The sequence below is a fragment of the Medicago truncatula genome, chromosome 5 (assembly GCF_003473485.1).
Source record: "Medicago truncatula cultivar Jemalong A17 chromosome 5, MtrunA17r5.0-ANR, whole genome shotgun sequence".
NCBI lineage: Eukaryota > Viridiplantae > Streptophyta > Magnoliopsida > Fabales > Fabaceae > Medicago > Medicago truncatula.
This window is the reverse complement of record NC_053046.1, coordinates 1919505-1945822: the sequence shown is the minus strand read 5'-3', so window position 1 is coordinate 1945822 and position 26318 is coordinate 1919505. Positions and strand designations below refer to the sequence as shown.

At 31.3% G+C, this 26318-nt stretch overlaps 4 protein-coding genes across 4 annotated transcripts; 2 read left to right on the top strand and 2 right to left on the bottom strand.

The window, feature by feature from the left end:
* The first annotated feature begins 1423 nt into the window (after positions 1 to 1423).
* Positions 1424 to 4562, top strand: LOC11440944 (probable acyl-activating enzyme 1, peroxisomal). The gene is made up of 3 exons (XM_003610898.4): positions 1424 to 1572; positions 2310 to 2536; positions 2950 to 4562. Exons 2-3 carry the CDS (start codon positions 2339 to 2341, stop codon positions 4405 to 4407), a joined length of 1656 nt encoding a protein of 551 aa, XP_003610946.1. The 5' UTR covers positions 1424 to 1572; positions 2310 to 2338; the 3' UTR covers positions 4408 to 4562.
* A 493-nt stretch (positions 4563 to 5055) lies between these two features.
* LOC11437172 (ethylene-responsive transcription factor ERF020) lies at positions 5056 to 6162 on the bottom strand. Its single transcript, XM_003610897.4, has one exon. It carries the CDS (start codon positions 6072 to 6074, stop codon positions 5586 to 5588), a length of 489 nt encoding a protein of 162 aa, XP_003610945.1. The 5' UTR covers positions 6075 to 6162; the 3' UTR covers positions 5056 to 5585.
* An 11390-nt stretch (positions 6163 to 17552) lies between these two features.
* Positions 17553 to 19941, bottom strand: LOC11442362 (uncharacterized). The gene is made up of 3 exons (XM_003610894.4): positions 19489 to 19941; positions 18178 to 18438; positions 17553 to 18080 (listed from the first exon to the last, which is right to left on the bottom strand). Exons 1-3 carry the CDS (start codon positions 19855 to 19857, stop codon positions 17892 to 17894), a joined length of 819 nt encoding a protein of 272 aa, XP_003610942.1. The 5' UTR covers positions 19858 to 19941; the 3' UTR covers positions 17553 to 17891.
* A 3355-nt stretch (positions 19942 to 23296) lies between these two features.
* Positions 23297 to 26113, top strand: LOC11432189 (uncharacterized). The gene is made up of 3 exons (XM_003610892.4): positions 23297 to 23614; positions 24592 to 24814; positions 25321 to 26113. The coding sequence occupies exons 1-3, from the start codon at positions 23456 to 23458 to the stop codon at positions 25689 to 25691; spliced, it is 753 nt and encodes a 250-aa protein (XP_003610940.1). The 5' UTR covers positions 23297 to 23455; the 3' UTR covers positions 25692 to 26113.
* The last annotated feature ends 205 nt before the right edge of the window (positions 26114 to 26318 follow it).

Sequence of the window (26318 nt, the reverse complement as noted above, 5' to 3'; positions counted from 1 at the left end):
TCCTCTCTTATGTTAAAATATATACTCCTATCTTTTGAAAAGTTAAATTTACACTCCCCTTTCCTATAAGATGCTTGAATTACAACGCATTACACTTTAATCTTAAAATAAATAAATATTTTTATGATATATACTAATAATTTTGAACCACCATTTAAAAAAAATAAAATCATGTCCACGTGAGCTTAGCTTATTTGGTAAGGGATAATGCATAATTTTTGGTCAAGTAGCTTAACGGCTAGAGAAACTCATCTTAAAAAAAAAAAAAATCATTTCTTTATAATTTAAATTTCAATGATAATTAAATTTAAATATTTTGCTATTAATTTTATAATTTATAGTATAAAATTAACTTTTAAATAATCATACTTTATTGTATTTAATAAATTTTCACATATTTTAATTTTATCTTTGGTTTTTTCATATTTTATAATAGGGTTTAAAACTATATGTTATTGAAATTGTGAATAAAAAATAGCTAAAAATATGTATTCAAATTTTGATTATATTAAAATATATACATCAATACTATTTTTTTTCGAAGTGTGTTAGATTTATTTATTTTTTTGCAAGATTATTAGAAATAAAAAAATATTGAGGGAGTAAAGTGTAGATTTTAACAAAAGAGGGGAGAGGAATGTAATTGAGGCTTCTCTTAAGGGACGGGAGTGAAATGTTTTCTAATATGATTTGGGTAGTGTATATTTTAACATAAGAGGGGAGTAGAGTGTAATCCAAACATCTTTGAAGGGAGGAGAGTGTAATCTACTCTAAGATTTATACCAAAATGCCTCGGAAAAAAAAAAAAGATTTACATCAGAGTAGATCAAATGGAATCCATAAATCCTCGCTCAACTGACAAAATGTCGAAATTGTTAGGCCGGATGCTATGACTGGGGTTCGAACCTCAGTATCTCCACTTGTGTGTGTAAATTTATAATGACTTTGCAATTTCGTCAAATGAATAAATAAATGTGTTTGGTAATTATATTTAGTGTTTTTAAGATGTTACTCGAAGCACCATTTGGGCTTATATCTAATAAATTTTCTCTCATTTTATTCTTACTACTTTATTTGGTGTCATTGTTTATCATAAATTAAATGAAACAAAAAATTATTATTCCACTTTTTCTGTCATATCTCGTTTACTTTTTTTTGTCAAGTAGTCATTAAAAGTTAAAAATTCACTTCTTAAAATGAATAAGTGGAGTGTTTGATTTTGAGGTTCGAATCCTGTCTCATATATATAATTTGATGTCTCTATAAACTAAGTGTATCTTGTTTACTTTAAATGATGATTTAGCAATAGCATGGAAGTAAATTGAAAAAAAAAACAATTTGAAATATTTTGAAATTAATTTAGTTAATATACATTTATTAAAAGCGATTGGGCATCAAAGGAATCAATCAGATTTTTACCCGATATTATTTTTAGGAGCGCCAATGAAACTTCAACTTAAGAGGTGCTGGGAAAACTTGAAAACGCAATTGCAGGTATCACGTGATAGAAGGAAGAAGGCAGCACAAAGAAATTAAAGAACTATAGACATGGCACAAGAACCTTTCTGCAAAGTATGCAACTTTTTTTTTTCTTTCGATAAAAATGTTCAATTTTCCATTACAGAGCATGCATGAATTTATCTATATATTTTGTTTTCTCTCGAAAAACTGCACTTGAGTTTGTGTTAGGCAAAAACAATATAGCAGAGTTCTTGGGAGAAGAATACGATAGAGAGAGAGATGATAGAAGGAGTAACAACATTAACATACGCGATACGCGCATCACGATTATTTTCTATTTCTTTTTATTAATTTTATTTTAGTTTAATTGTTTGGCAATTATTATTGATTGTGTGCGCAAAACAGTTTTAGACTGTCTCCATCCACCCAATTAAACTCTTATTTTATACTAATAAAATAATCCAAATATTAGAAAGAAAAAAACATAGAAATCATTTTAAAAAAACTCCTTCATTAACTCATAGGGTATAAAGAAATCCTTTTAATTTTTTATAATACAAAATGACAAGTTGTACATTTTCAAATGAAATAAAATCATGAGAATCATTTTGTTTACTTGTATTGATTAAGTCTTATATATTTTAATTAATAAACATCATATCTCAGTAGAATTTTAAATATAGTATAATTTAATAAACATGTACAAGTACAATATATATTGTAATAAAAATGTTGGAGCACATGACATCCATCCACACGCAATATGGGGGTAAATACACGATGATATGATATGATCCCGTGAACTATACGGTTCTATCTAATAATCTATCAAACGTGTTTCTTTTCAGACAAAAGATCAAACAGTTAGAAGGTGACGATGGAAGGTACTATCCAATGCAACGCTAACTACGTTCCTCTCACTCCAATCAGCTTTTTGGAACGTTCAGCCATTGTTTACAGTAACAAAGTCTCCATCATCTACAACGATGTCACCTACACATGGTCTCAAACTCATCAACGATGCATCAAACTCGCTTCTTCCATTTCTCAACTCGGTGTTTCTCCTCATCATGTGGTTCGTTCCTTTTTTAAAGAAATTCAAATTCGACATACTTTAATTCTCCTTTGATTATATAATTCCAGTGGTTTTTTTTTTTTTTTTTTTTTATTAGATTTCATTTTCTTTATCGTACTAGCCTGTTTTTGTTTTTCTGTTAATTTTGGGCTATGCAACACCTACACTTTTGATTGAAGGCATGTCTAGATGTGTCACAGTAAATTATGTTTTTTTTCCAAATAATTATTGGTGTCGAGTGTCTAGTGTCCATGTCTGAGTCTGTGCTTTATAATTTCAGCTAGTTAGAATTTTGTATGGAACACGTAAATATGATTATAATTTGTGTATTTAGAGGAAATATGATTATAAGTTGGTCTGAAATTTCTTGTTGATAATTTGTGCTTGTTGTGAATTTGCACTTATTTGTTTAGGTTGCTGTGTTGGCTCCCAATATTCCAGCAATGTATGAGTTGCATTTTGGTGTTCCAATGTCAGGGGCTGTTCTATGTACCTTGAATACTCGTCATGATTCATCGATGGTTTCGTTGCTGTTAAAGCATTCCGACGCAAAAATCCTTTTTGTTGATCATGAATTACTTGATATTGCTAAGGGAGCACTTGAAATATTGTCTAAATCGACGGCCAAGCTTCCACTTTTGGTCTTAATTTTGGAGGGTGATGCACATCCATCAGTCTCTCCCGGAACATTGATCTATGAGAATCTTATATCCGAAGGGAAACTTGATTTTGAGGTGAAAAGACCAAAAGATGAATGGGATCCAATTTCTTTGAATTACACTTCTGGAACAACATCAAGTCCTAAAGGTGTAGTATATAGCCACAGAGGTGCTTATCTTAATTCTTTGGCTACAATTCTTCTCAATGAGATGAAGTCTATGCCGGTGTATTTATGGTGTGTTCCCATGTTTCATTGCAATGGATGGTGTCTTCCTTGGGGTATTGCTGCTCAAGGTGGCGCAAATGTTTGCCAAAGAAATGTAACTGCTAAAGGGATATTTGACAATATTTTTAAGCACAAAGTAACACACACGGGGGGTGCACCAACAGTTCTGAACTCATTAATAAATGCACCACCTGATATCAGAAAGCCACTTCCGAGGAAGGTGGTAGTGATGACAGGTGGTGCTCCACCGCCACCGGACGTATTTTTTAGGATGGAAGAACTAGGATTTGATTTAGTTCATTCATATGGTTTGACAGAAACTTATGGTCCTGGATCAATTTGCACATGGAAACCAGAATGGAGTAGCCTGTCTCGAGAGGAGCAGGCGAAAAAGAAGTCGCGTCAAGGAGTACAACATATTGGACTGGAAGGACTTGACATAAAAGATCCTGTCACAATGAAGAGTGTACCGGCTGATGCGAAAACCATGGGTGAGGTGATGTTTAGGGGAAACACTGTGATGAATGGATATCTAAAGGATTTAAAAGCAACACAAGAGTCGTTTAAAGGTGGATGGTTTAGGACTGGTGACTTGGGAGTAAAGCATTCTGACGGTTACATAGAACTTAAGGATCGGTCGAAGGATATTATCATATCCGGGGGAGAAAACATTAGCACAATTGAGTTGGAAGGTGTTATTTATAGTCATCCAGCAGTTGTTGAGGCAGCTGTTGTTGGGAGACCTGATGAGTATTGGGGAGAGACACCTTGTGCGTTTGTGAAGTTGAAGGAAGGGCACAATGCTACGGAAGAAGAGATAATACAATTCTGTCAAAAGCGTTTGCCTCGCTTTATGGCTCCAAAAACTGTCGTGTTTGCTGATCTGCCAAAGACATCAACCGGCAAGACACAAAAATATGTTTTGAAGGAGAAGGCAAAGGCTATGGGAAGCTTGTCTAAGAAAAAGAATACAAGCCGATTGTAATACATTTCAAAAGAAAATAAAAGTGAATGTAATAATGTTCTTCAATGTTATATTGGGATTTCAAGTTAGTACTTTTGATATGCATGTAAGATTTGTTTCTTTGCTTGAAGAAAGCTTCAATTGGACTAACTTGATCTTCTTTCTTTTTCCAGTGAGTTTAACGAGTAAATTTATATACGAACTGTTATTCTGCTATAGCCCTGCTAAAAAGAAATGAATTAGACTGCTAAATTGATCTTTCCATACATATTACCATCTCCTTAATCTTTCAATTTTTTTCATGAACAACTATTGACTTCATACTTTTCTATATAAAATAGCAACACCTCATCTTTTAGAAGACTTGTACTTGGATGGACAGGTTTCCATGCAAACTAACACCTCAAAATTAATTATGCTTTTCATGCAGAAATTATTCTCATAACAGATTCAAATAAACCAAGTTGGTGAGGATACTTTTGATTGATTTATCAGAGAGCCAATTTCCTCATTAGGATGAGTTTTTTGAGTGGTCTAAAAGAGGAATGAAAATGAAAGGTACAAATTTGTCCACCAGAAGTTATTATATTTTGGCAAGGTTCTTAAGGAGTGGATCCACATGTGTAAGAGATTGTGATTACATTCAATTCAAATGCTATTATTGATGTATATGGCTATAAAAGCATTTTACATTTTATGTGACAATGATGAGTTAAGAATGGTAAGTTGAATGTTTTTTTATTTAAAACATGAAAATGACAATGATAGGTCTTTGTAAATGGTAAATTGACATGGTACGAATGATAACTTTTAGTTTGGTCCTTTTCTTTCTATATTGGAGCTTTCCTGAGACAGTAAACAGTAGTTAAGGCACGGTACGAAGTGAACTTCATTGGGATTTTTCCCCTCTGACAATAATAATGACAGGTCTCTCTTAACTCAGAAAATGAAATGTGTACATAGTACATACATTCCAATTGCAAAATATAAGTCAATTTGCCATTTACATGTGTATCACGCACTCAACACAAAAATGGTATCTAAGTGTGAAATAGTCCTTTTTTTTCTTCATTTTTCTTGATTACATTTCAACACTAACCACTTGTTGTAACTTGTAAACCACTAAAGTATACATCTAAATCTAAACATAATATACCACCACATTTTAACACATGCGCAGGGTGTGTGAGTGTTGTAAATTATAGATAGTCTTCAATGGAAATGTTCAAATCCTCTTGTTGTTGACTGCAAGAAACTCCTTGATCATCACCCAAACCATCCCACCAAAAAACATCATCAGGAACAACATTATCCATATGATTCATTTCTGGCAAAGTTGTTGCTTGACTTGCAATGTTTCGTGCATCAACATCCATAGCAACATCTGAAGCAACCTTTTGAACAGACCTAGGAGACATCAAATTATCTCTTTGTTGAATACAATAAGAAGACAAAATATCAGGAAAGTTGAGTTTGTCCAAAGTAGAAGGTCTTTTTAAACAATAAAAAGCAACGTCGTGTGCCACTGCAGCAGCTTCCGGTGTAGCATAAGTTCCCAACCATAAACGTTCTTGAGTTCCCGGAACACGAATCTCTGATACCCATTTTCCCCACTTTCTACGCCTAACTCCCTTAAACTTCTTGTTGCTGTCATCACTTGTGCTTGTTGTTGAAGTAGACCAATTCATCTGCAATGTATAATTGTAAAGAGCAAGGAAAATTTTATGGATATATGTTATCGTTGAGCGCGGATGTAGATTGTGAGAGAAGAGGTTGAAGTGGTGTGCTTTATATAGGTTGAAGATTTACAGAGTCAAAGGGGTTTTAGGCTAGCCAATTAGAGGGAGGGATGGGATGGACCATAAAAATAAAGTCAAAATTTTCAATGGTCAAAGTAATTATAAATGGTTTTTATTAAATGGAGAATAAAGAGTTTATGATTCACGAACTTTGTATGAAAAAGAGTCACCTCTTCACCCTCATCTATAAGCAACAAAAATGAATTTTTCGCCCTTTCAAAAAATAATTATTGCGTTTCCGTGAACTTAATTCAATTGGTATGAACAAGATAAGGTCGGGGTTCAACTCCAACACCATACTTATTCACTTAAAAGTAAATTTTTAGACACAAGATTACTTAAGCCCAAAAAAATAGGGCCATTTAATTTTCTTAATATAATAAAAAAGATAATTATTGTTTAGATTTTTCAAATTATTCCTTGTAGAAATTTGTTTCATGAGAATAAAACTTATTAAAAAATAAAATATAAATTAATTGAAGGGTGCTCGAGGAATCATAACATTAAATTATATAAAAGTAATTAGTATTTGTTTATATTTAAGATCATAAATAAAATATTTTTATTCTCTCAAATAAAAGATCATAAATAAAATATTTTTATTATTTATAATTGAGATCGGATGGAGTAAATTAACATTTTTGTAAAAAATTGACATTTCATAAGAAGAGTGCAGTAGTCTTGACTCTTGACAAAATTGTGGATAGATGGTATTAATGAAGGTTGTGTTACACATTAAATTAAATTAAATAATGTGTTACAAGTTGGAACAGGAAATAAATGAGCAGGGACCAACTCAACTCATGATCAAGTGATTACCAATTCCATGTCAGCCTGGCAGGTCATAGTACATGTATGTATGTATCTTTGGTTGGTCCATGATCCATCCCAACTTGATTGAAAGAAGAAAGAAGTTAATAAAGACTTTGTTTCTTTTCAAAACGTGGCTAAGAAAGAACTATTTCCATTTCGGTGCTTATTAGGTTCTAAAATCCCACGCGCATTCCTAGGGCGTGAAGGTTACACACGTTGAAACGAAATCGTGGATGGTTTATTAGACAGATCTCAATTCTCAACCTTTACAAAGCCCAGATGTTATGGTGTAAATGTATCGGTGTAATAGTATTGCGCGTGGGTATAGATATGTCGTAATATGTCACGAGTGACGCAATGAACTGAAGTTTTTTTTTTTTTAACGGGTGCCCGCAAGACATTAGTTAACGAAACAAAAAAATTATTAAGGGTGTGTTTGATAAAAAAAAAACTATAAACTAGCTTATAGCTGATGGCTGAAAAGCTAGCTTATAGCTGATAGCTTATAGCTGAAAAGTTAGCTGATTAAAATTAAAAGTGATTGGTAAAATTAGTTGTTGAAGTGATTATAAATATAAAATGACATAAAAGGACATGCTTGTTTAATATCATATATATAATTTTTATCACTTAACATATTTATTTTTAAATATTTAAATATATTTCAAATTATTTTCATCTCCAAAATAATAAATGTATTTATGAATTCAATCGAATTTTTTTATTTAACAATTTTTATTTTATTTTTATGAATTTTATTTAACTAAACTTGTTTCACTATTTATTATAAATTTTATATAAAATTATATATTATATGAATTATGAGCAAAGTAAAAAAAAAAACAAAAAAGTGGACAAGAAAATTTAAAAAGCCATACATGGTTAACGTGGTTAGTTTAAGAAGATATTGGGTAGTTTTTTATTATTATAATAAAATAAATTAAAATTAAGAAGGTTAAAATGGGAAGAAAGTATAAAAAGCTACTTGAATTAGCTTCTTAAAAAGCTAGTGAGAAAAGCTTTTTACCAAACACGTCTCATTTTATCAAAGCAAGCTTATAAGCTAGTCCAACAAGCTATAAGCTAGCTTTTTTGTGTTACCAAACACAGCCTAAATTGAAAAATACACTTTATTGACTTTTAAGGGATTGACAACACAATTCTTAATGCAATACATGCTATATTTGCTTCTTAATTAGTGTTCGGGGTACCGGTTAACATTTCTCTGAACATAAAGTAAAGATATCTCCATTTGTCTAAAACAAATGAATAATATCATTTCGTAAGAGATATAAGTTGAGATTATCCTCATTTATAAAAGAAAAATGCCAGCAACATTCACTTTTCAATACTCTACCTACCACTTTCTTTTTTATTAGATGCAAAGAATGTATGTCACACCACTTTGTGTGAGTTCAATTTTTAAAGTGTAGTTTTACAATGATTTAAACCAATAAGATAATGAGTATTAGAGATGATGTTCAAAAAAGAGTGTTGTTACCATTACTCTTTATAAAAATAGAGATCATCTTCATTAAATAGATTTCATCGTCATTAATTATTTTTAAGATTTTTTTGTTTTTTATCTCTCAAAGTAATAGAAATGGAAAAGATTTTAAATCGAGAGGACCTTAACTCGAAAGGTAGATACAAAAAAGTATATAGTGGGTAGCATCACTACTAATTATTTTCAAATTTTCTGTATTGTTATCTCTCAGAATGATAGAAATGGAGAGACTAATAAATGGAGATGATTCTAACCCTAAACTTAGAGCATCTCCAACTGAGAGTTTTTTATTTAACAAGAACCTCAATCTATTAAAGGCTTTTATTGAAGGAAGAAAAAAATATCTACGTATTAGTTATCCACACTATATAAGGACTTTCTATCCTTAGCTAACATGTCTCACAATCAAAATAAAAAATAAAATATGTATAAGTTGATTTCACTTTTCAAATTCATGTTATTATAGCTATCTTTAATTTTTTTTAAATGCACCCATAAATGACACAATACATATGTACATAGTGTGACCTATTTAAGAACCCTCCATTGAGTTCATATTTGTGTAATATCATTGGAGTCGTTGGATCATTAATAAGTACTTTTATTAAAAAATTATAAATAAATGTGTACACGGGAAATCTATTTAAGAAATCCTTGTTAGTTTACTACTATTGTGGATGCTCTTAGAGTCTTCAGCGTGTATGTGGATTGTATTTTATGTGATTTCTAAATTTAATCGTTTTTATTTAGACTTTACTTACTTTTTTTTATTAAATTATGGTTGTTAAAGTCTTTTTTCTCTTAAAAATGAAGTGTTAATAAAAAATAAAATTGTTTTTATGTGAATCAGATATCTCACCTTGCTACAGTAAAGATCATAGTTTTAAAAACTGGATCGGTATTAGCCTGATAAGGTCACTGTATCATTGGTTGAACCACAGGATCAATAGTTGAATCATATGATCCGATCATTTAATATATTTTTTTTTAAAAAAAACATGACACCTAATTTTTTGTTAAATATTACACTAATTAACATAACTTCTAATGTTTGTTTTTCAAATTCTAAATTTAGTCAATTACAATGTAATATTACACATTCAAATAAGTTTTTTTATTTATTTTTTTATTTTTATTTTTTTATGTTATAACGAAAAATATATAGTTTAATTACAGTTTTCAATTTTTATAAAAAAATATTTATCAACTCATGCTTTGACCCGCCCGGTTCGCTATAACCCGCGGTTCGTCGATTTTGGTTGGTTCGATCGATCAGTCCAGTCTGATTTTTAAATCTATGACAAAAATTAGTTTCCAAGTTGAGTTAAGCACAATGAGATGGAAAGTTCCCACTCAAATTTTTTTAACACCCTGTTAGATTCAAAATAACTCGAATATCTATGTTTCATCTTACATAATTTTAATGATTATAAATTTACTTCAAATGAATAAGTGAAGAATCTAAAATTTAATAAAGAAAAAAAATAAGGAACCTATAATTCGAATTCCAACTTTCTTATATATAATGCAACGTAGTTACCAACCAAGTTTACGGTGGGTAAAATCGAAAGTTAAAGAATGGAAATACATATATAACTTTTTTTATTCATCTTTTTCGAAAGAAGAAGAAATCATTTTATGTTAGTTTACTCACCGTTGGTTACCAAAAAAAAAAAAAAGTTTACTCACCGTTTTGTTCTTGCATTGAATTTGTCATATACCGTGCTCCACACTTTCTATAGACTACTTTATTGTGGGATGACTCTAGGTTAAAACGCACGTGCTGCCATTAGAATTAGAATATGATACATTATATATATATATATATATATATATATATATATATATGGATTTGCTAGAACACACCTACTAGTTTTTATGTGGGAGTGTTTTAGCAAGTTATAACTAAAAAATTAATAAATACACCTTAAGGTGTATATTGTTATAACACATCTTCTAACAAAAATAAGTGAGTGTGTTCTAGCAAATCCTATAGGCATTTGCTCGGATACACCCACTTAGTTTTTAAAAGAAGTATTTTAGCAAGTGAATAACTAAAAAGTGGTTAAATACACCTTAAGGTGTAGCTTGCTAAAACACTCCCACATAAAAACTAGTAGGTGTGTTCTAGGATTATATATATATATATATATATGAGAATGCTAAACAACTATGAAGGTCGAATACAAGATACGATACTACACCGATACGTCGATACGGAAAAAAATTTCAAAAATCAAGATACGATACGGCTGAGATACGTTAATAAAAAAAATATAATTAATGGTACAATATAATTATAACCATTTTTTTAATATGCAAATATATTAACAAACACAAGAAACCAGTCATAGGCTCGTAGCACATCAACATAAATATAAATAATATTGACGATTAAGAGAGTGATGATTAGTATATTACATGCAAAATATATCCCAAAAAGAGCATCATCAGTGATATACTATATCCAAAAGGATCATTGTTAGTGTTAATATTATATCGATCCAAAAAAGAAGCACTATATTTAAAAAATAAAATTAAAATTTAATCTTCGGATACTCTCCTGATAGGTATCGAATAATTTTTTTTTTTTAAATGAAATTTAATCTTCGGATACTCTCCCAATACGTATCGGGAAGTATCATGCAGATATCGGTGCATGATACGCAATGGATACCGTACGACATTGGTTAAGTATCCAAAAGAAGAAAGTTTTCACAAAAAAATGATGTCATCATTATTTGGTCAAAAGTAACACCTTATATTTCTAAGACAAAATTTCTATTCATAGATTTCTTAACCAATACCCCAGGGGCACGGGTTAACAAGACTCTTAAATATGTTTGTTTTGTGGTGGTCGAGATTTGAACCATAAAACTTACATAATATTGGGTAAAAAAAATGTAGGCAAATTGGGTGTTGTGTCACTACCATCTTAAGTTCTTAACTTTCAAGAGTTGATTGAGAGTCATGCTTCCTCCCACTTGAGAATGGTTGACGAGTTCAGTTTAGACTTCAAACTTGATCAATAAATATGTAAAGTTAGATTCAGTGTGAACTTGGATTGGACCCCAAAAAGTTAAAATTTGTCTTCTTCTGCCTGCCTGTTTGTTTTGACATTTGTTTGTTTTAAGACAAAGAAAGTACGAGTAAGAATGGTGTTCAAAACAAGTGGAAGGAGAAGGACATTTTGTTTCTCATTAATTGCCTGCCTGGTTTCATCGAGTCCAGACTTTGGACCTTACCCTTTTCGAGTCAAACTTTATTTGGACGGTTTGATTTGATACGAGTCCATGATTGGTTTTTTTTTTTTTAAAATTGCTTTTTTAACATAAAAAACTTTTTAATAAAACAAATAAAATACTAAAATATCCCTAACGATAGTTCATTACCGTTCAAATAACCGGTGGCGGCAGTTAGTTAACTACAGCTGAATTCCTTTCTTCACATACTGTCATGGTTTAAAGCATAAACATATTCTTCTTCCAGTGGTTCTTTCTCAGTTCATCTAAACTAGAAAAGCATAAACATGTTATCAAACCAAGTAGTTTTCTCCAAAAATTAAAATCTGGGTTCTTCTTTTCTTTTAAGCGTGTAAATTTTCCTAAGCAGATCCATCTTTTTCCTCTTCTTCTGGACTGAAAAATTAAGTTGAAAGCAGATCCATCTTTGAGTTTTGAGTTTCGAGCCATTTTGAATTTCTTTTGGGTTCTTCCTCTTCTTCTTTTATTAACTAAATAATTTGTTTTTGTTTTACACAAACAAATTAAATAATAAAAAGGAAACTGTTGCTGCTGAGTTCTTTATAATCTTTGTTTTACACAAACAAATTAATTAATAAAAAGGAAACTGCTGTTGAGTTCTTTATAATCGTTGTTTTTTAGTTTGGGTGTTGCTAACCGGTGCCCCCGGGGCACTGGTTAAGGAACAATAATATTAATGTGTCTCATTTAATTTCATTCAATTAAAGTGAAAAGTTTATCAACATAATTAAAATAAGAAAACACTGCATTTAATACTCTTAAAGATACACTTCCTTTCATTTGTTATTCTTGTGAACTTTTTAGATTTTTTTTTTTTAGTCCCCTTGCTTCCTTTCATATCTTAACAATTTTTTCTCTTCTTGTGAATTTTACTCCAACCGAGTTTTTTTTTTCTGTAATTTTTTTTAATCATTTTTTCTTGCAAGCCAATTCACTAAAAATCCTATACTCAACCCAATTTTTTTCTATGATTTTTTTTCGATGAAAAAAACTATTGTTTTTTTTTAAATTAAAAGTTGTAGAAATAATTAAAATAAGACAAACATTATATAGTCCAAAATAAATTTGCAATTACAAAGATATAACATATCCAATTAAAGTATGAAATACAAAATCATATTGATGGAGTTTAATGAGTATTGAATACAACCATTCCTATTTTAATTAAGTTGACCAATTTTTCCCTTTAATTAAAGTAAATTAAATGGAACTAATTAATTTTATTGTTCCTTAACCAGTGCCCCAGGGGCACTGGATAGCATTACCCTTTTAGTTTTATGAAGAAAGGACTTTGGTTGGTTCAATTAATTACCGCTGGGGTAATTTGGTCATTTCCATGTGTCAATATGAATTTTTTGATGTCAGAAAAGCAATGGTCTTTTTTTTTATGGCAAAATATACACTGCAATAGATCACCAATTTAAAAATGTGCAATTTTAACATAATTTACTTTAATCATATTTTTTTACTAGTATACAAAGATAAATAATATCATATAAGATGTCTTTAGATTCGTCTCGATGAATATTTTCAAAATATCAAATTTTCATAATTTTTTCTAATATATTATTCAAGATATTTAAGGTCAAAATTATGCATTGGCATGTGTAATAAGGTCAACTGTATCCTGTATTGTGAGACGGAGGGAGTATTATATATAAATAGGGGATTACACCTAAAAGAAAAATAAAAATATATCAAAATACCCAACGAAAAATCAACAACACCATCAATTTTTCATTACCAACAACAAAGTTCAATAAAGCAGCCGATAATGATTTATTACTTCAAACGATCAGATTCGACCACCACTCAACATCCGATATGTCAGAGGAGTGCATGGTTTTGTTTCCGCATTAAATGTGACAAACAACTCTCAATTCAAAACTATTTCTTTTTTTAGGTACAAATTCAAAACTATTTCTAATATGGGTATAGATAACAATTCCCTAAGAGCATCTAAGGAACTCATAAAAAAAGTTGTGTTGAAAATATATACAAACATGTAAAAATTATAAGGGAATATTTTTTTTTTTATAAAAAGGTCAGTACTTTTAAATGTTTAAACAATGTTTTAAGAACATTTGTTAACATTTTTCTTTTAATACTTACTTTTTTATTAGATAAATTCACAACGCCTTACACCACTTTATGTGAGATAGAATCTAAAAATCCATAGAACTTACATAAATTGCATCGAATAAAAGAGAATGTTAGAAAAATAAATGTAATAATTGTTATCACTTTGTGTACAAATCTGCATTGTGTCGTGCATATCTTCTTCTTGATGTCTTCCTTTGCACCCTTAATGTTGGACTTATGAGTTTTTTTTTTTTTTTTTGGAAGAGCAAAGACAAATATTATTGCATTGAAACACAACACAAGTACAAGATATACTCTGTGTGTGAAAATAGATACAGGAAGTGACACAAGCAAAACAATACAAGAAACACCAGGAACCAATAGCAAACCAAACACAGGGATAACAAAGGCTCTACCCAAGAGATATCTAAAATAAACCACCACCACTGATATGACAGAGAAACAAAAGTATATCACAGCAGCTTCATAAGCGATGCTCCAACCTGTCTTCTTCGATAAAACGCACCGAAAGCTACTCAAACCCAATCTGTCTAAATAACGATCAGCTGAACTGCCAAAAAATCTCAGGAACCACAGTTTAGATCACGACCAACAATAAATATGCCTCACAAAAACAAAATCCAAAGATCCCCAAACTAAAGCAAACACAAACAAGAGACGGACACCTGTACTTCTACTCATACAGACAAGGATCAGAAACACCAAGACAACAATGCTGAAAGTTCAAGTCTTCATATCGCCTAGACATGCCCTCGGATTCAGACACCAATGAGACATGCTATAGTCTAAACTTTTAGTTTTAAAACGCAGCCAGTTCCAAGATACAATCTTCACATCCTCCACCATTTTTCTATGCTAATTTCTTTATTTCGAAAACACTTCTCATTCCCTGCTTTCCAAATACACCAAACGCACGCAAACCAAATGACGAAAACACGCATTGAGTAATTTCTTCCGTTACTTATGAGTTAAACATTCAACATTTATAAACATAATTTTAGACCTTATTTATGAATGTACAACTCTTATCGGTCATATTGGTTCAATTTTTACATTATTGTGTTTGGTTCGATAATAGAAGGAGACATATTTTAATTATTGAAGAGAAACTAAAATATACTTTGATTTTAAAAAATAAATTAGTTCCTTCTGAAATAGACATCAAAAAGAGATACAAAAACAGACCTTAGAGCATCTACAATGTAAAAACTCAATTTTGTTTAAGTAATTAAATTGGGTTTTACATGTATACATAACTTATTTATAATAGTAGTTGATAAGCTCTCAATCCTTTCAACCAAACACGTCAATTTTTTTGTTAAATGATTTTCACTAATAACTTTATAACGTCTATCGACTCTATCATATTTACTAAAAAATTGTAAGGATCCATTTTTAGATTTTTTTTTTTTTTTTAAAGCCCAATCTTACAAACCCCATATTTACGATCATATATTAAGTAAAACAATACTTAAATCTGAATTTTATAGAAATATTCTTCCAAATTTAGAGGGTGGGGGGGTAAAAATTGAGTGAGAAAAGTTCTGGACTCCATTTTCATGTGGTGTATTGAAGTTAAGAGTATTGAAATAAGGATGGAGATGGTCGGTTGTGAGTGGAGGTTGGTAAGAAGATGAGCTATCATTTCACTTGGTATGTATACTGTATTTGATTTGAAGATGAACTGACAGAAGCAAGCAAGTTAAATGATAGTGAAATAAAGTTTCCAGCTGCAAACATTTTGAAAGGATATCATGGCCTGGGCGTTTGTAAGTTGGTTGTTTAAGTGCATGTTTGGATTGACGTATTGGAATACCGACATAAACACTTGAGATTGTTTGAAAGAGCTTGTGAAAACAACTTATAATATATCTATAAGTTATTTTCAGCTTATTTCCTAAAATCTCCAAGATAGTTCATGAAAACAACTTATAATCTATACATGAACATGGCTTAACTTTAATTTATCTCTTATGACAGAAATAGGTTATGCATAATAACTGTTTAATTATTTGGCTTATCTAAACATGTGATATAAGGTGCTGCGATTTAAAGATGTAATTTTAATGAGTATAGGACACGTATAAGTAAGATATTAGTTTGAATTTAGGTAATAACTTTGTGCTTTTTTAAAAAAAAAAAAAAAAAAAGCTTTTAAACAAAAGGTGAATTTAAACTGAGAAACAATAAATTTAATAAATATTCTTAAATTTATTTTATACATCCACCTAAAATTAATTGCATTTACAAAAACATAAACAAACATTATGTTGGAACAAAATGTGTTTTACGATAAACCTTAATGAGTTTTGATGATAACAAGGTATTAAAAATTGTCAATTGGTTATTGCTAATATTTGTTCAAGTGTACAGGACCATAGACAAAGTTGATCAATGTAATAGGTCTTGGAAGAACAAAAGAGAGCAAAGGAATCAACAAGAAGAGAAATCTAGAAGCATCTGAAGAAATCTGCCTCTGAAGCCAAAATGCATCTGATGACGTCATCAAAAGCGAATCTATCAGAAGCAAGACCTTCAGAAGCTAATTGTTCATAAGCTATATAAACACCAGAAACTGAAGTTGATCAGGAGATTCAATCTGAAGTTTCAAATAGCTGTCTATTGGACTCAACCTCGTCTAAGAAAGCGAAAGTCTATAAGGAAGGTGCCAACGTTCGTTTGAAAAGCATTGGGTGTTTGTCCTTCTTTGAGAGTTGACAAAGTACAAAGTGTACAACCACTACCTCCACGACTCTGCTTGTGTCTACGCTACAAGACAAGATAACAACTCTGCCTGCAGAAATGTTCCTTCAAGATAGGAATGGATTTGAACGTGATCCTTCATAGGACAACATCCAAATCAGGCAAAAGATCATTGGTATTTGATCAAGGTTTCTCAACGACTCTTTTGACGTGCTTAAAGATCTCAACGTCTCTATCACACCTCTATATAAAGGAGTGAAGACTTGAAGATCAGCAGAGACAATACAACAAGTTAAAAGCGCCCAAACTCTGCCAAATTTGTTTCATACAAAAGCACTTTGAATTTCTGTGTTCATTTGATATATCTTAGAAATTCTTAAGTCTAGAGAGTCTTTCAATTGCATTGTATTGTGAACACCACTGATTGTATATCAAGTGTTCAAACTCAAACAATTTTCTGTGTAATTTTGTTTGAATAGAAGTCTCTTGCTTTAGTGCTTGAGCAAAGGAAGTCTCTTGCTTTAGTGCTCGAGCATTTGTGAAGTCTCATACTAGGTGTAGTATTGAGCAGTTGTAATCTGTGTGATTATTACTTAGTGGAAATCTCCTTGAAAGTGCAAGGGGGACTGGACTACTTCCGGTTTATGGAAGGAACCAATATAATTGCTTGTGTCTCTCTTTCTTTTCTCTACTCTGTTTTTTACTCCGCTGCGTATCCGATTCTGAACAATACATCAGAAGCAATTTAATTGCATCTGAAGTATTATCACATCAGAAGCACTCTTCAACAGCTTCTGAAGTGATATCAGAATAAGATTTTTTTTGAGAAAAAAAAAACACAATTCAAACCCCCCCCCCCCCCCCCCCCCCCTCCTCCCTCCTCTTGTGTTAAGACATACTTTGCTGGAAATGAATTTTACAACCTGTCGCCAAAGATATGTGCATCCAAACATATTTGCTAACTTAACAAACAAACAATTGATGTAAGATTTCTTTGGAGCTCATAATTAACAAGCCATTTATAAAATGTGAATGTGAACTATAAAAATTGGGTATAGTATACAGAAAGAACATGCACAAAAAATACAAGATTGTATATTGGCCAGAAACTAAACTCATCATGTACTTACACTACTAGATAGATACAAGGCATACAAAAAGGAAATGTGATTTGATTACTGATAGCACATACTATCAGTACTGGGCAGCACTCTCACCAATGCTTCCAAACGCAATTTGGAGACGTGAAACTCTTTGCTACTTATCAGTTCACCGGCATTGGAAAGAATGCTACCGCAATCCAAACACGGTCAATGTCTAATTGAGAGCATTAGACGCAGAGTATATGAAGTCCAAGAAACCTGTCCCCTTCAAAAGACCCTTACCTGTTAAAAGCTCAAAATCCAACAATAGAAGGAATCCAATAACAGCTGCTTTGCCGTTGATTATTTCGTTCTTCCTATTGAAACCAAATCCCAGTTGACTCTCATCAACCACCATTCTAACCTGAACAGTCATAAAAAAATAAAAAAACATCAGATTGAGAATGCCATTGCAACGAGTCCATATATAATTGATCATAATGTTACTCTTGTTATGTTACCTCGTCAACATTGACATCGGTTGCTGTTATACCGGGCTGAGCCTTCCCGCTAAAGAGAATTTCAGTAGCAGCATCAGATTTGAAACCTCCGGTGATGCTGATATAAATATTTTGTTCGTCTGTTTTGACAGGATATACAAAGAGGTTCCTCAAAGCAGGTGTTAGAACTCTCAGAACAGGATTGTTTGGATACCATTCCTTGATCTCTCCTGTTCTTAGATCAAATGTGCTATCAGTTGTTGGGCAAACTATACAGCCGTCCTGCATAGAGAAAACAAAACAATTGGAAAAGATCAACTCATTTTCAGTCAAGCTAGACTAATTAATAACTTTGCAAGGGTGGATTTCACAGAACACATAAAAATTCTACTAATCAAAAGTTCGACTGCACGAATGATAGAAATTGATTGCTATTTCCCAATTGACATTATCATGCATTGCACACAATGTACACGAAAAAGGTCTTGGGTTGGATAGCTCAGCTGATTTGAACTAAGGGTCGAAGGAGTTAGAGGACTTGAAGACCGAGGTTTAGACTATGGTGAAGGAGAAAATACTAACGTAACAACTAATGAACTAACATTTGTCAATGAAAAAACAGAAATCATGGGCTGATAAGTTAGCTTCGGTGGGACTATTTCCCTGATTTAATTAGGTCAGATTTTTTCAAGAATAGGTTTAGTCTACCTAATTTTTGCTTCTTTCTTTTCATTTACAAATTTTTGGTGTGCTGCAAATGATTGTCAGTGTAAAGTGTGCCAACCTAGTTTTGATTGTTGACACTATAGCGATGCTTTTGCACATCGATTTTGCTTAAAAAAAAAGACCTATAGCAATCGCTTCTTTCAATGAAAATCAGATTTTCAGTATATCATTGAACTTTAAAATAAAAGAAATCGTTCTCTATCTAGTGCTTGCTCCATAGTCATTGAATTTCGAAATAAGGCAAATCACTGTCAACCCAATTGTGATATGATATGTACGAACATATTAAGCGCTTATAACGTGTCAAATATTTCTATAACAAATGTTAATATAAGCTTAAAGACTAATTTGATGGATCAATCCAACCGTACAATTGCCCACATAAATTGGCACCAGGACAATTCTGAGAACTTGAAAGGAGCACACTTCAAGTCGTCTACACCACCAGACCAACCCACACGTCTGCAAATGATATCCGTGTTTATGTATAAGCTATTGAATAAAGTCCAGTTATTTTCATAAGTGCTTATGTATAAAAGCTTATATCCTATAAGTTGTTTTGATAGGCTATATCCTAAAAGACATAATCCTAAGAAAGTAACTAACCTGTGTGAGCTTAGCATTTTTCAAGCCTTCAGAATAAGCACCTTCAGCAGGGGACCTATTTTCAATGGCAAATATTTGATCTTTATACCACAAAAGCAATATAGTCTCCCCTTCTTGAATTATCACACGCCTCTCCCCTCTCGGCAGCGCCGACACAGGCACCACCGGAACCCAGTTTTTCGACGACTCTTCGGCCACGGACACTTGACTTGCCTTACACGTAGTGACTAATCTCAGAGACTTTGGCAGTGCGTAGCGGTTAGAGTGGCGGCGGGAGAGGAGAAGAAAAGGTTTACGTGGGAGAAGGAAATGAGGAGAAGTGTGTGTTTGAGAGGAGCAGGAGAGGGATAGAGGGTTGGTGGCGGCCATGGAAATGGAAATGGAAATGGAATGGAGTTTGTGAGAAGGAAAGTGAAAGTTTCTGTTTCTGCATTCGTGGATACGTCAAGTTCAGTCCACACAATAACGTAAGAGGATAATGAAACATGTCGTTGTGTTTCTGTCTTGGCCACATTTCTAATTTTAGTTAGAATCGATAGTCAAATTGTAAAATTATATTTATCTCACGTTCAAATTTTGATTCGAGTTAACAATTTTTTTTTGTAAAATTTCATCATTTTAGTTAACTTGACACACCTCATTCGCTTATAAATTTCACAAACTAAAATGATAGAATTTTACTTATAACTTAAAATTCTACTCAACAACATTTGATCATAGATCATGAGTTCAAATTCAATAATAAGTAGTATTAAATCTTTTGGGAGAGTTATTCCACTTATTGCAATCGTATTTGATTTGATAGGATAATCTTTGTAGTAGCGCATGGATGATATATTTTTCATTTTTTTGGCAGTTTAATAAGTGTTCGGGGCCTGACGGATTCAAGTCACGTTTTTATCAACATTTTTTACCTTTGTGTGCCAACAAATTTATCAAGAATGTTGTTCGTGGTTATCAACAAGTACGTTTCCTTCGACTCTTAAGTTGACTAATATTGCACTTGTTTCTAGAAGGGATGTACAAAATTCTATGATAGATTGGAAGCCCATTGCACTTTCTAACATGATGTATAAATTGGTTGCTAAAGTTCTTGCTAATAGATTGAAATGTGTTAGGGATAAGTATATTTCAGACAATCAATTTGCATTTGTACCGAACGGATTCATATTTGACAATGTTATGTCAATGATAGAGATTGTACACTTTATGAAATAAAAAATCAGGGAGCAATTAGAATTGATTGGAATCGTCGCGTGGTTATGAAAAAGTTAGAGTTTTCAACATAATGTATATCTTAGATTATGTTGTCCGTTGAATCAATTGACTACTCAATTATTGTGAATGGAAACACAACAATTAAGCTATTTGATAAAAAAAAAAAAAAAAAAAAAAAACTAGAAATAAACTACAAAAATCTACCAAAATAAAAAAGTGAAACAAATTATAAAAAAGAGTGAAACTACAGCCAACAAAGGAGAAAGAGAAAATTAAATTACAGCAATGAAGCACATAATAGGGTTTTGCCTCCGATCATTGTAGTGAAAATCGAACGAGACGATCTTCGATTTAAACCACCAGTACACTGTAAGTTTGACCTGCTCAACGATGAAATGAATAGGCTCCTCCTTATGTTGAAAAATACGCTTCTTTCTCTCTTTTCAGATAATATAAACAACAACTAACTGAATCATCTTGAAAGCTGAACAAATGTTTTTTCAAAAATCATCCAAGTCACAAAAGTGTTTAAGATACGATGATAATGTGCGAGGGGATGCTAAAAAAATCCCTAACCAACCATAAATCAAATACTAAATATTACCATAAAAAACACAAGAAACATAAAGGTGATCTATATTCTCATTACACCCACATCCTCCTGTGCAAAGTTGATCAATAATGGAAAACACTTGACGTCTCATTAAGTTATTTTTGGTAGAAATACAATTCTGAAACAATCGCTAAGCAAACAACGAAACCTTTAACGGAACCTCCTTTAGCCACAAGATATGATTGAAATCGTTGTAACCAGTGTCCGCCACGTCGTGATCTAAAACCTCTGTCAACATCTGATAGACGCTGCTCACAGTGTACCTAGACGTTGAACGATGTCTCCAGCTCCACCTATCCTCCTCACCCACCTATAAAGCAACAACATAACAAATCGACACACTCCCTCACCAACTCCTCCTCCCAAACACAATCATAATTTATGTGCACCGAAAGACTAAAAATATTTACACAATCATGATTTTTTTAATAACACAATCATAAAATTATATTTTGTATTGCAGATACTTATTTTAGGGAGTATATTGTAGATACTTTTTTAGGGGATATATTTTAGATATTTTTTAAGACGTTTTAGAAATTAATAAATAATTTCATAAAAATATTTAATAAATAAAATATATTTGAATGACAATATAAAATATATTTTTATTGAAGGTTAATGTATTTGGTTCAAAGTGTGGACTAAACACATGAACTTTTTTGACCAGATTTTATTTGTATTTGAGACCAAAGTAATATTACAATTAAAATTAAAAAAAATCTTAACAGATTATCAAAAATTCAATTTAACACGTTTTTTGTTTTCCATTAAATTTTCACCATAAAATTAAATTAAATTATCACCACAAAATTGGAACATAAAACAACAAGACAGGGAGCTAGTATCTCAGAAAGGATCCAAGGGTCGCCATTGGCCACCGGCCATCTCAAAGGGACATTAGTTAGGCTTCTTTTATGGCCAATGTTCTTTGTTGCTTTCTTCCCCACTTTCCTTTCTATTTTTTCTTTTATATAAAGTACCATTTTTTTTATTATTCTCTCACTCCCATCATTAATAATTATCACTTATGAAAAATAAAATTTAAAAGTATATCATTTTAAATTTTTAATATAGTTTTAATTATTGTTTTTTGATTATACCATCTAATTTATATCATTGAATCTCTTTTAAATACCTATTTTTTAACTTTGTATCTATAATGATGATAAAAAATAATTTAATGATAATAATAATAATATCAATTTAATAGAATTATTATTCTCTTTCTTTTATTTATAATTTCTTCTTCATTTATGTAGAATGAAATAATATTTATATGTCAAACTTTTTGTGGGAGGGAGATGGTACTATGGAATACTACTATATGATCGATATGGGAAGACAATATTCAGTACATTATTATTTCATGTGCTTTGGTTGGTGTCATTTTCTTTTTAAATGTTGTTTGAATACGAATTCAGCAAACAACTCTACTTTGATATCTTTGTACTTTTATGTGAAATATGTATGCCAAATAGTCCTCTAAAAAAATGTATGCCAAATAGTGTTGAAGGAATTTAATAACTAAAAAAAATGTATTGGTCTATACTCATAAGCTTGTTTACATTGTTTTTTGAGATGTTATGACTTTAAGAGTGTTTGAGTTTATGGTTAAAGTATCGTATACTTTTTCATTTTTAAGTGACGTTTGGTAAAAATTGTAAAACTAATGATTTTGATATTCAATAAATTTTAAACATTTTTTAAAATAGCAGAAGTTGTTATGTGTTTGTTTATCATGATAAAAATCAATTTAAAACAATTTTTAAATTTTTTTCAGATTCTATTTGTTTTTTAAATCAATAACAAACAGGTTTAAAAGTGATTATTTTAATTAAAAAAATTATTTCACACAAAAAATGTAATAAAGAGACTTTTAACCTCATTCCTTCTTTTTTTTTATACCGAAAAGAGCCAAAATCAAACACAAATCATAGGATATACATGAGTAACAAACCCTATATATAAACACGTTCATCAAAAGCTCATTTTCTCTTTGTAAGATAAATAATTTTGTACCTTTCCTTCAACAACTTTGTTTGGCACTTTCTCTCCTTAGCCTTCTTCCCTCTTTGTCTTTCTAAACGAATAACAAAGAGGGTAACAAACAAAAATATTGTGTTGTTGAAGAGCATGGAAAGCTTTGAAGAAAAAGTTTGTGTGTTTATGGATATTGAATCTGAGCTACATGCCCCTCTTGAGGACCTATGCTTGTCTGAACAAAGCAATGACTCTGAGGAATACCTAACACAAAGGACTTTGTATTGGGAATCTCAGATAGCACTTCTTGAGGTATATGAAGATACTTTTCTCTTTATCATTCATTCATAGTTTTTCTTTTTGTTGTTGTTTGATTAACCAAATTAAAATCAAATAGAGCCAATTAGGTTTCTTGGCATGCAATTCTAAATATTTTGTAAAACAAATTTGCAGCCTAACATCAAGCTTAATTTAACAATATAGAACATCAAATAAATTTGTTCTTAAATCCAAATATTATGTGCTTGATTAACTTTTATTTGTTTCTCCCTTTGAAGGATTTGATCTTGGCTTATTAATTTAGTTATAAATTTTTTGTTACATTATTACATTAAATTCTTTAAAGTAATAGAATATGATCATATCAAGTTGGTTTATTATTTATTTGACTAAGTTGGTTTATTGTTGATGTCACATGAATAAATTACTCATGGAGTTTGAATTAAACAGGAAGAAAACCTTGGTAAAATCTGTTTTACTATTCTCAAACATGATAAAAAATAGAACAAGGTCCCATGAAAATGAATTCTTTAAATAACATTTTTCCCGAAATATCTGGTGGCTTTGATTTTAGTCCTTGCAAAAATAGATGTTTTCTGTTTGGCTTCTTTTATTGGTGGTAAGTGACAACTTTTTTAATGACAAATCAGTGACAACTTCGTAAAGTTGTACCACATGTTATAATTGCCTTTAAATAAAATAAAATAAAATCATTTTATGTAATTAGGTATTGGAATATTCCTTTAAGGATATTCTTAGATTTTTTTTAAAAAAAATAAAATTTGTGGTACATATCATCACACAACCGTTACTTCAATCAACATATGAAATTATGACAACATGGTTTTTCATACATAGTTTAAAAACTATACTATTATGAAAGAAAAAAAATTAAAAGAATATTTTGAGCCACATACAAATGTAGTATTTGATTATGATTATGAAATGGATTTTTCTTCACTATATCTTGAAAAATAAAATGAAAGTACTTATTGCATTATTTGTGTTAGGAAATTTTGGAGCGACATCATATGATTGGGTCGAAATTGAGACAAGAGGTTGGCAGAATCATAGACAATATCAAAGCTTCGGATTATTGCAGCTGTTTCAAGCCTAACTTTCATTATTGCACCACCTGTTTGAGAAGACTAGTGGCTGCTATGCTATGTGAAAGAGGATTCACTACCAACCTTTGCACATCAAGATGGAAAACCACAAATGAATTTCCAGGAGGTGCATATATAATTCAACTCCTACATTACCTAAATAGTTATTATAAAGTTTGGACATTCCACATTTTACAATCTAATATTAAAGGGTTGAATTAGATCCAATATACAAGATAGAGTTTATTAGACACATATTGCGGATTTGGATTCTCTACCTTTTGGTGACTTTAGGCTAAAATAGAGAGAATGTAGAGAAATATGGAGAAATATTGAGCGAAAAGATGTGAGAGAAAATAAAAGATGAAAGAAAGATAGACGACTTTCCCTCCCTGAAGGTAGAGGATCTTTGTCTATATATTGTCCGAGTAAGTTAGTTTTACAATGACATAACTAGAAGACGTTTGTTTTCCTTTGACGCGTTATATTTTTTAAAATGTAGTAATAAAAGTAGAGTGATGTAACAAAATAATGAATTTTTATTGGGTATCATATCCTTTAATCTAAAATTAATTACTATTTTACACTATGAATGCATAATTATTATGTTCTGTTGTTGCTTTTGTATTTTAGGTTCACACGAATACATTGAAGTGATTGCAAGCACAACAACAAGGAAGAAACAAGTAAGATTTCTGATTGAATTGGAATTGAAAGAGCAGTTCCAGATTGCAAAAGCAGGTGAAGAATACCAGAAACTTGTGTCTTGTTTGCCTGAATTTTATGTCGGGAAGCCAGAGTACTTAACCGCGATTGTTCGACTTGTGTGTGATGCTGCAAAGAAATCAATGAAGGAGAAGAAAATGTATCTGGCTCCTTGGAGGAAGAGCAGTTTCATGCAAATGAAGTGGTCAGGTTTCAATCCAACATATCACCATACACAAGCAAGTGAATCTAACATGAGCTTTTCAGGAGCTCCTAATGCAGTGGTAGCAGTCAACTGAGTTGTTTCTTCCATTACAATTCCAGTGGTAGATTTTGAAGGGGAATTTTGGACTCAAGACCTCTTCATTAGTAAGTAGGAATATATTATAAAGCATAGTATAGAGCATTTGCAATTCATTGCCCTTTAGGTCCTATGTTATGTTATGATGTAATGCATGTTTCCACCCAGTATTAGTTTCTATTGTGTATTGCTGTTAGAAAGCAAATAAGTTTCACAATGGAGGAAAGTCGAAAAACTCGGTGGTTAGAGTCATGTGTCGCGTTTCTAGGTCGTCACCACTAGATGTTGTCAGCAGAGAGTAGAGGATGTCTGAATTTGGTTGTGTTGTTCAGGTGTGAGAAGTCCCTTCCCATCCTTCCTTCCCCTTTTCAACTTCATGCTTCTACCAAAATAAAATAAAATAAATCTTTGATGTTGAAGAAAAATAGTTTAATTGTATTCTTGAAATTGGAATTTTTCTGTTTGATCTTACAAGTATAGTCATAGTTTGAAACTTATGAATATGGTTACTAATTTACTATATTCAATTAAAGATGGTACGATTTAAAATCCTGAAAATTGTTGTGAGTTGGTGGAATTTCGACCACGGTTAAACTTGCAATGGCATGCGTACAAAGCCTATATT

Excerpts from the sequence above, each read along its gene's own strand:
- LOC11440944 (XM_003610898.4), top strand. The coding sequence starts at position 2,339 with ATGGAAGGTACTATCCAATGCAACGCTAACTACGTTCCTCTCACTCCA. Across the intron at positions 2,537-2,949 it reads GTGTTTCTCCTCATCATGTG|GTTGCTGTGTTGGCTCCCAA; the intron begins GTTCGTTCCTTT and ends TTATTTGTTTAG.
- LOC11437172 (XM_003610897.4), bottom strand. The coding sequence starts at position 6,074 with ATGAATTGGTCTACTTCAACAACAAGCACAAGTGATGACAGCAACAAG.
- LOC11432189 (XM_003610892.4), top strand. The coding sequence starts at position 23,456 with ATGGAAAGCTTTGAAGAAAAAGTTTGTGTGTTTATGGATATTGAATCT. Across the intron at positions 23,615-24,591 it reads CTCAGATAGCACTTCTTGAG|GAAATTTTGGAGCGACATCA; the intron begins GTATATGAAGAT and ends TATTTGTGTTAG. Across the intron at positions 24,815-25,320 it reads CACAAATGAATTTCCAGGAG|GTTCACACGAATACATTGAA; the intron begins GTGCATATATAA and ends TTTGTATTTTAG.
- LOC11442362 (XM_003610894.4), bottom strand. The coding sequence starts at position 19,857 with ATGGCCGCCACCAACCCTCTATCCCTCTCCTGCTCCTCTCAAACACAC. Across the intron at positions 18,439-19,488 it reads AAAATGCTAAGCTCACACAG|GACGGCTGTATAGTTTGCCC; the intron begins GTTAGTTACTTT and ends TTCTCTATGCAG. Across the intron at positions 18,081-18,177 it reads CCGATGTCAATGTTGACGAG|GTTAGAATGGTGGTTGATGA; the intron begins GTAACATAACAA and ends ATGACTGTTCAG.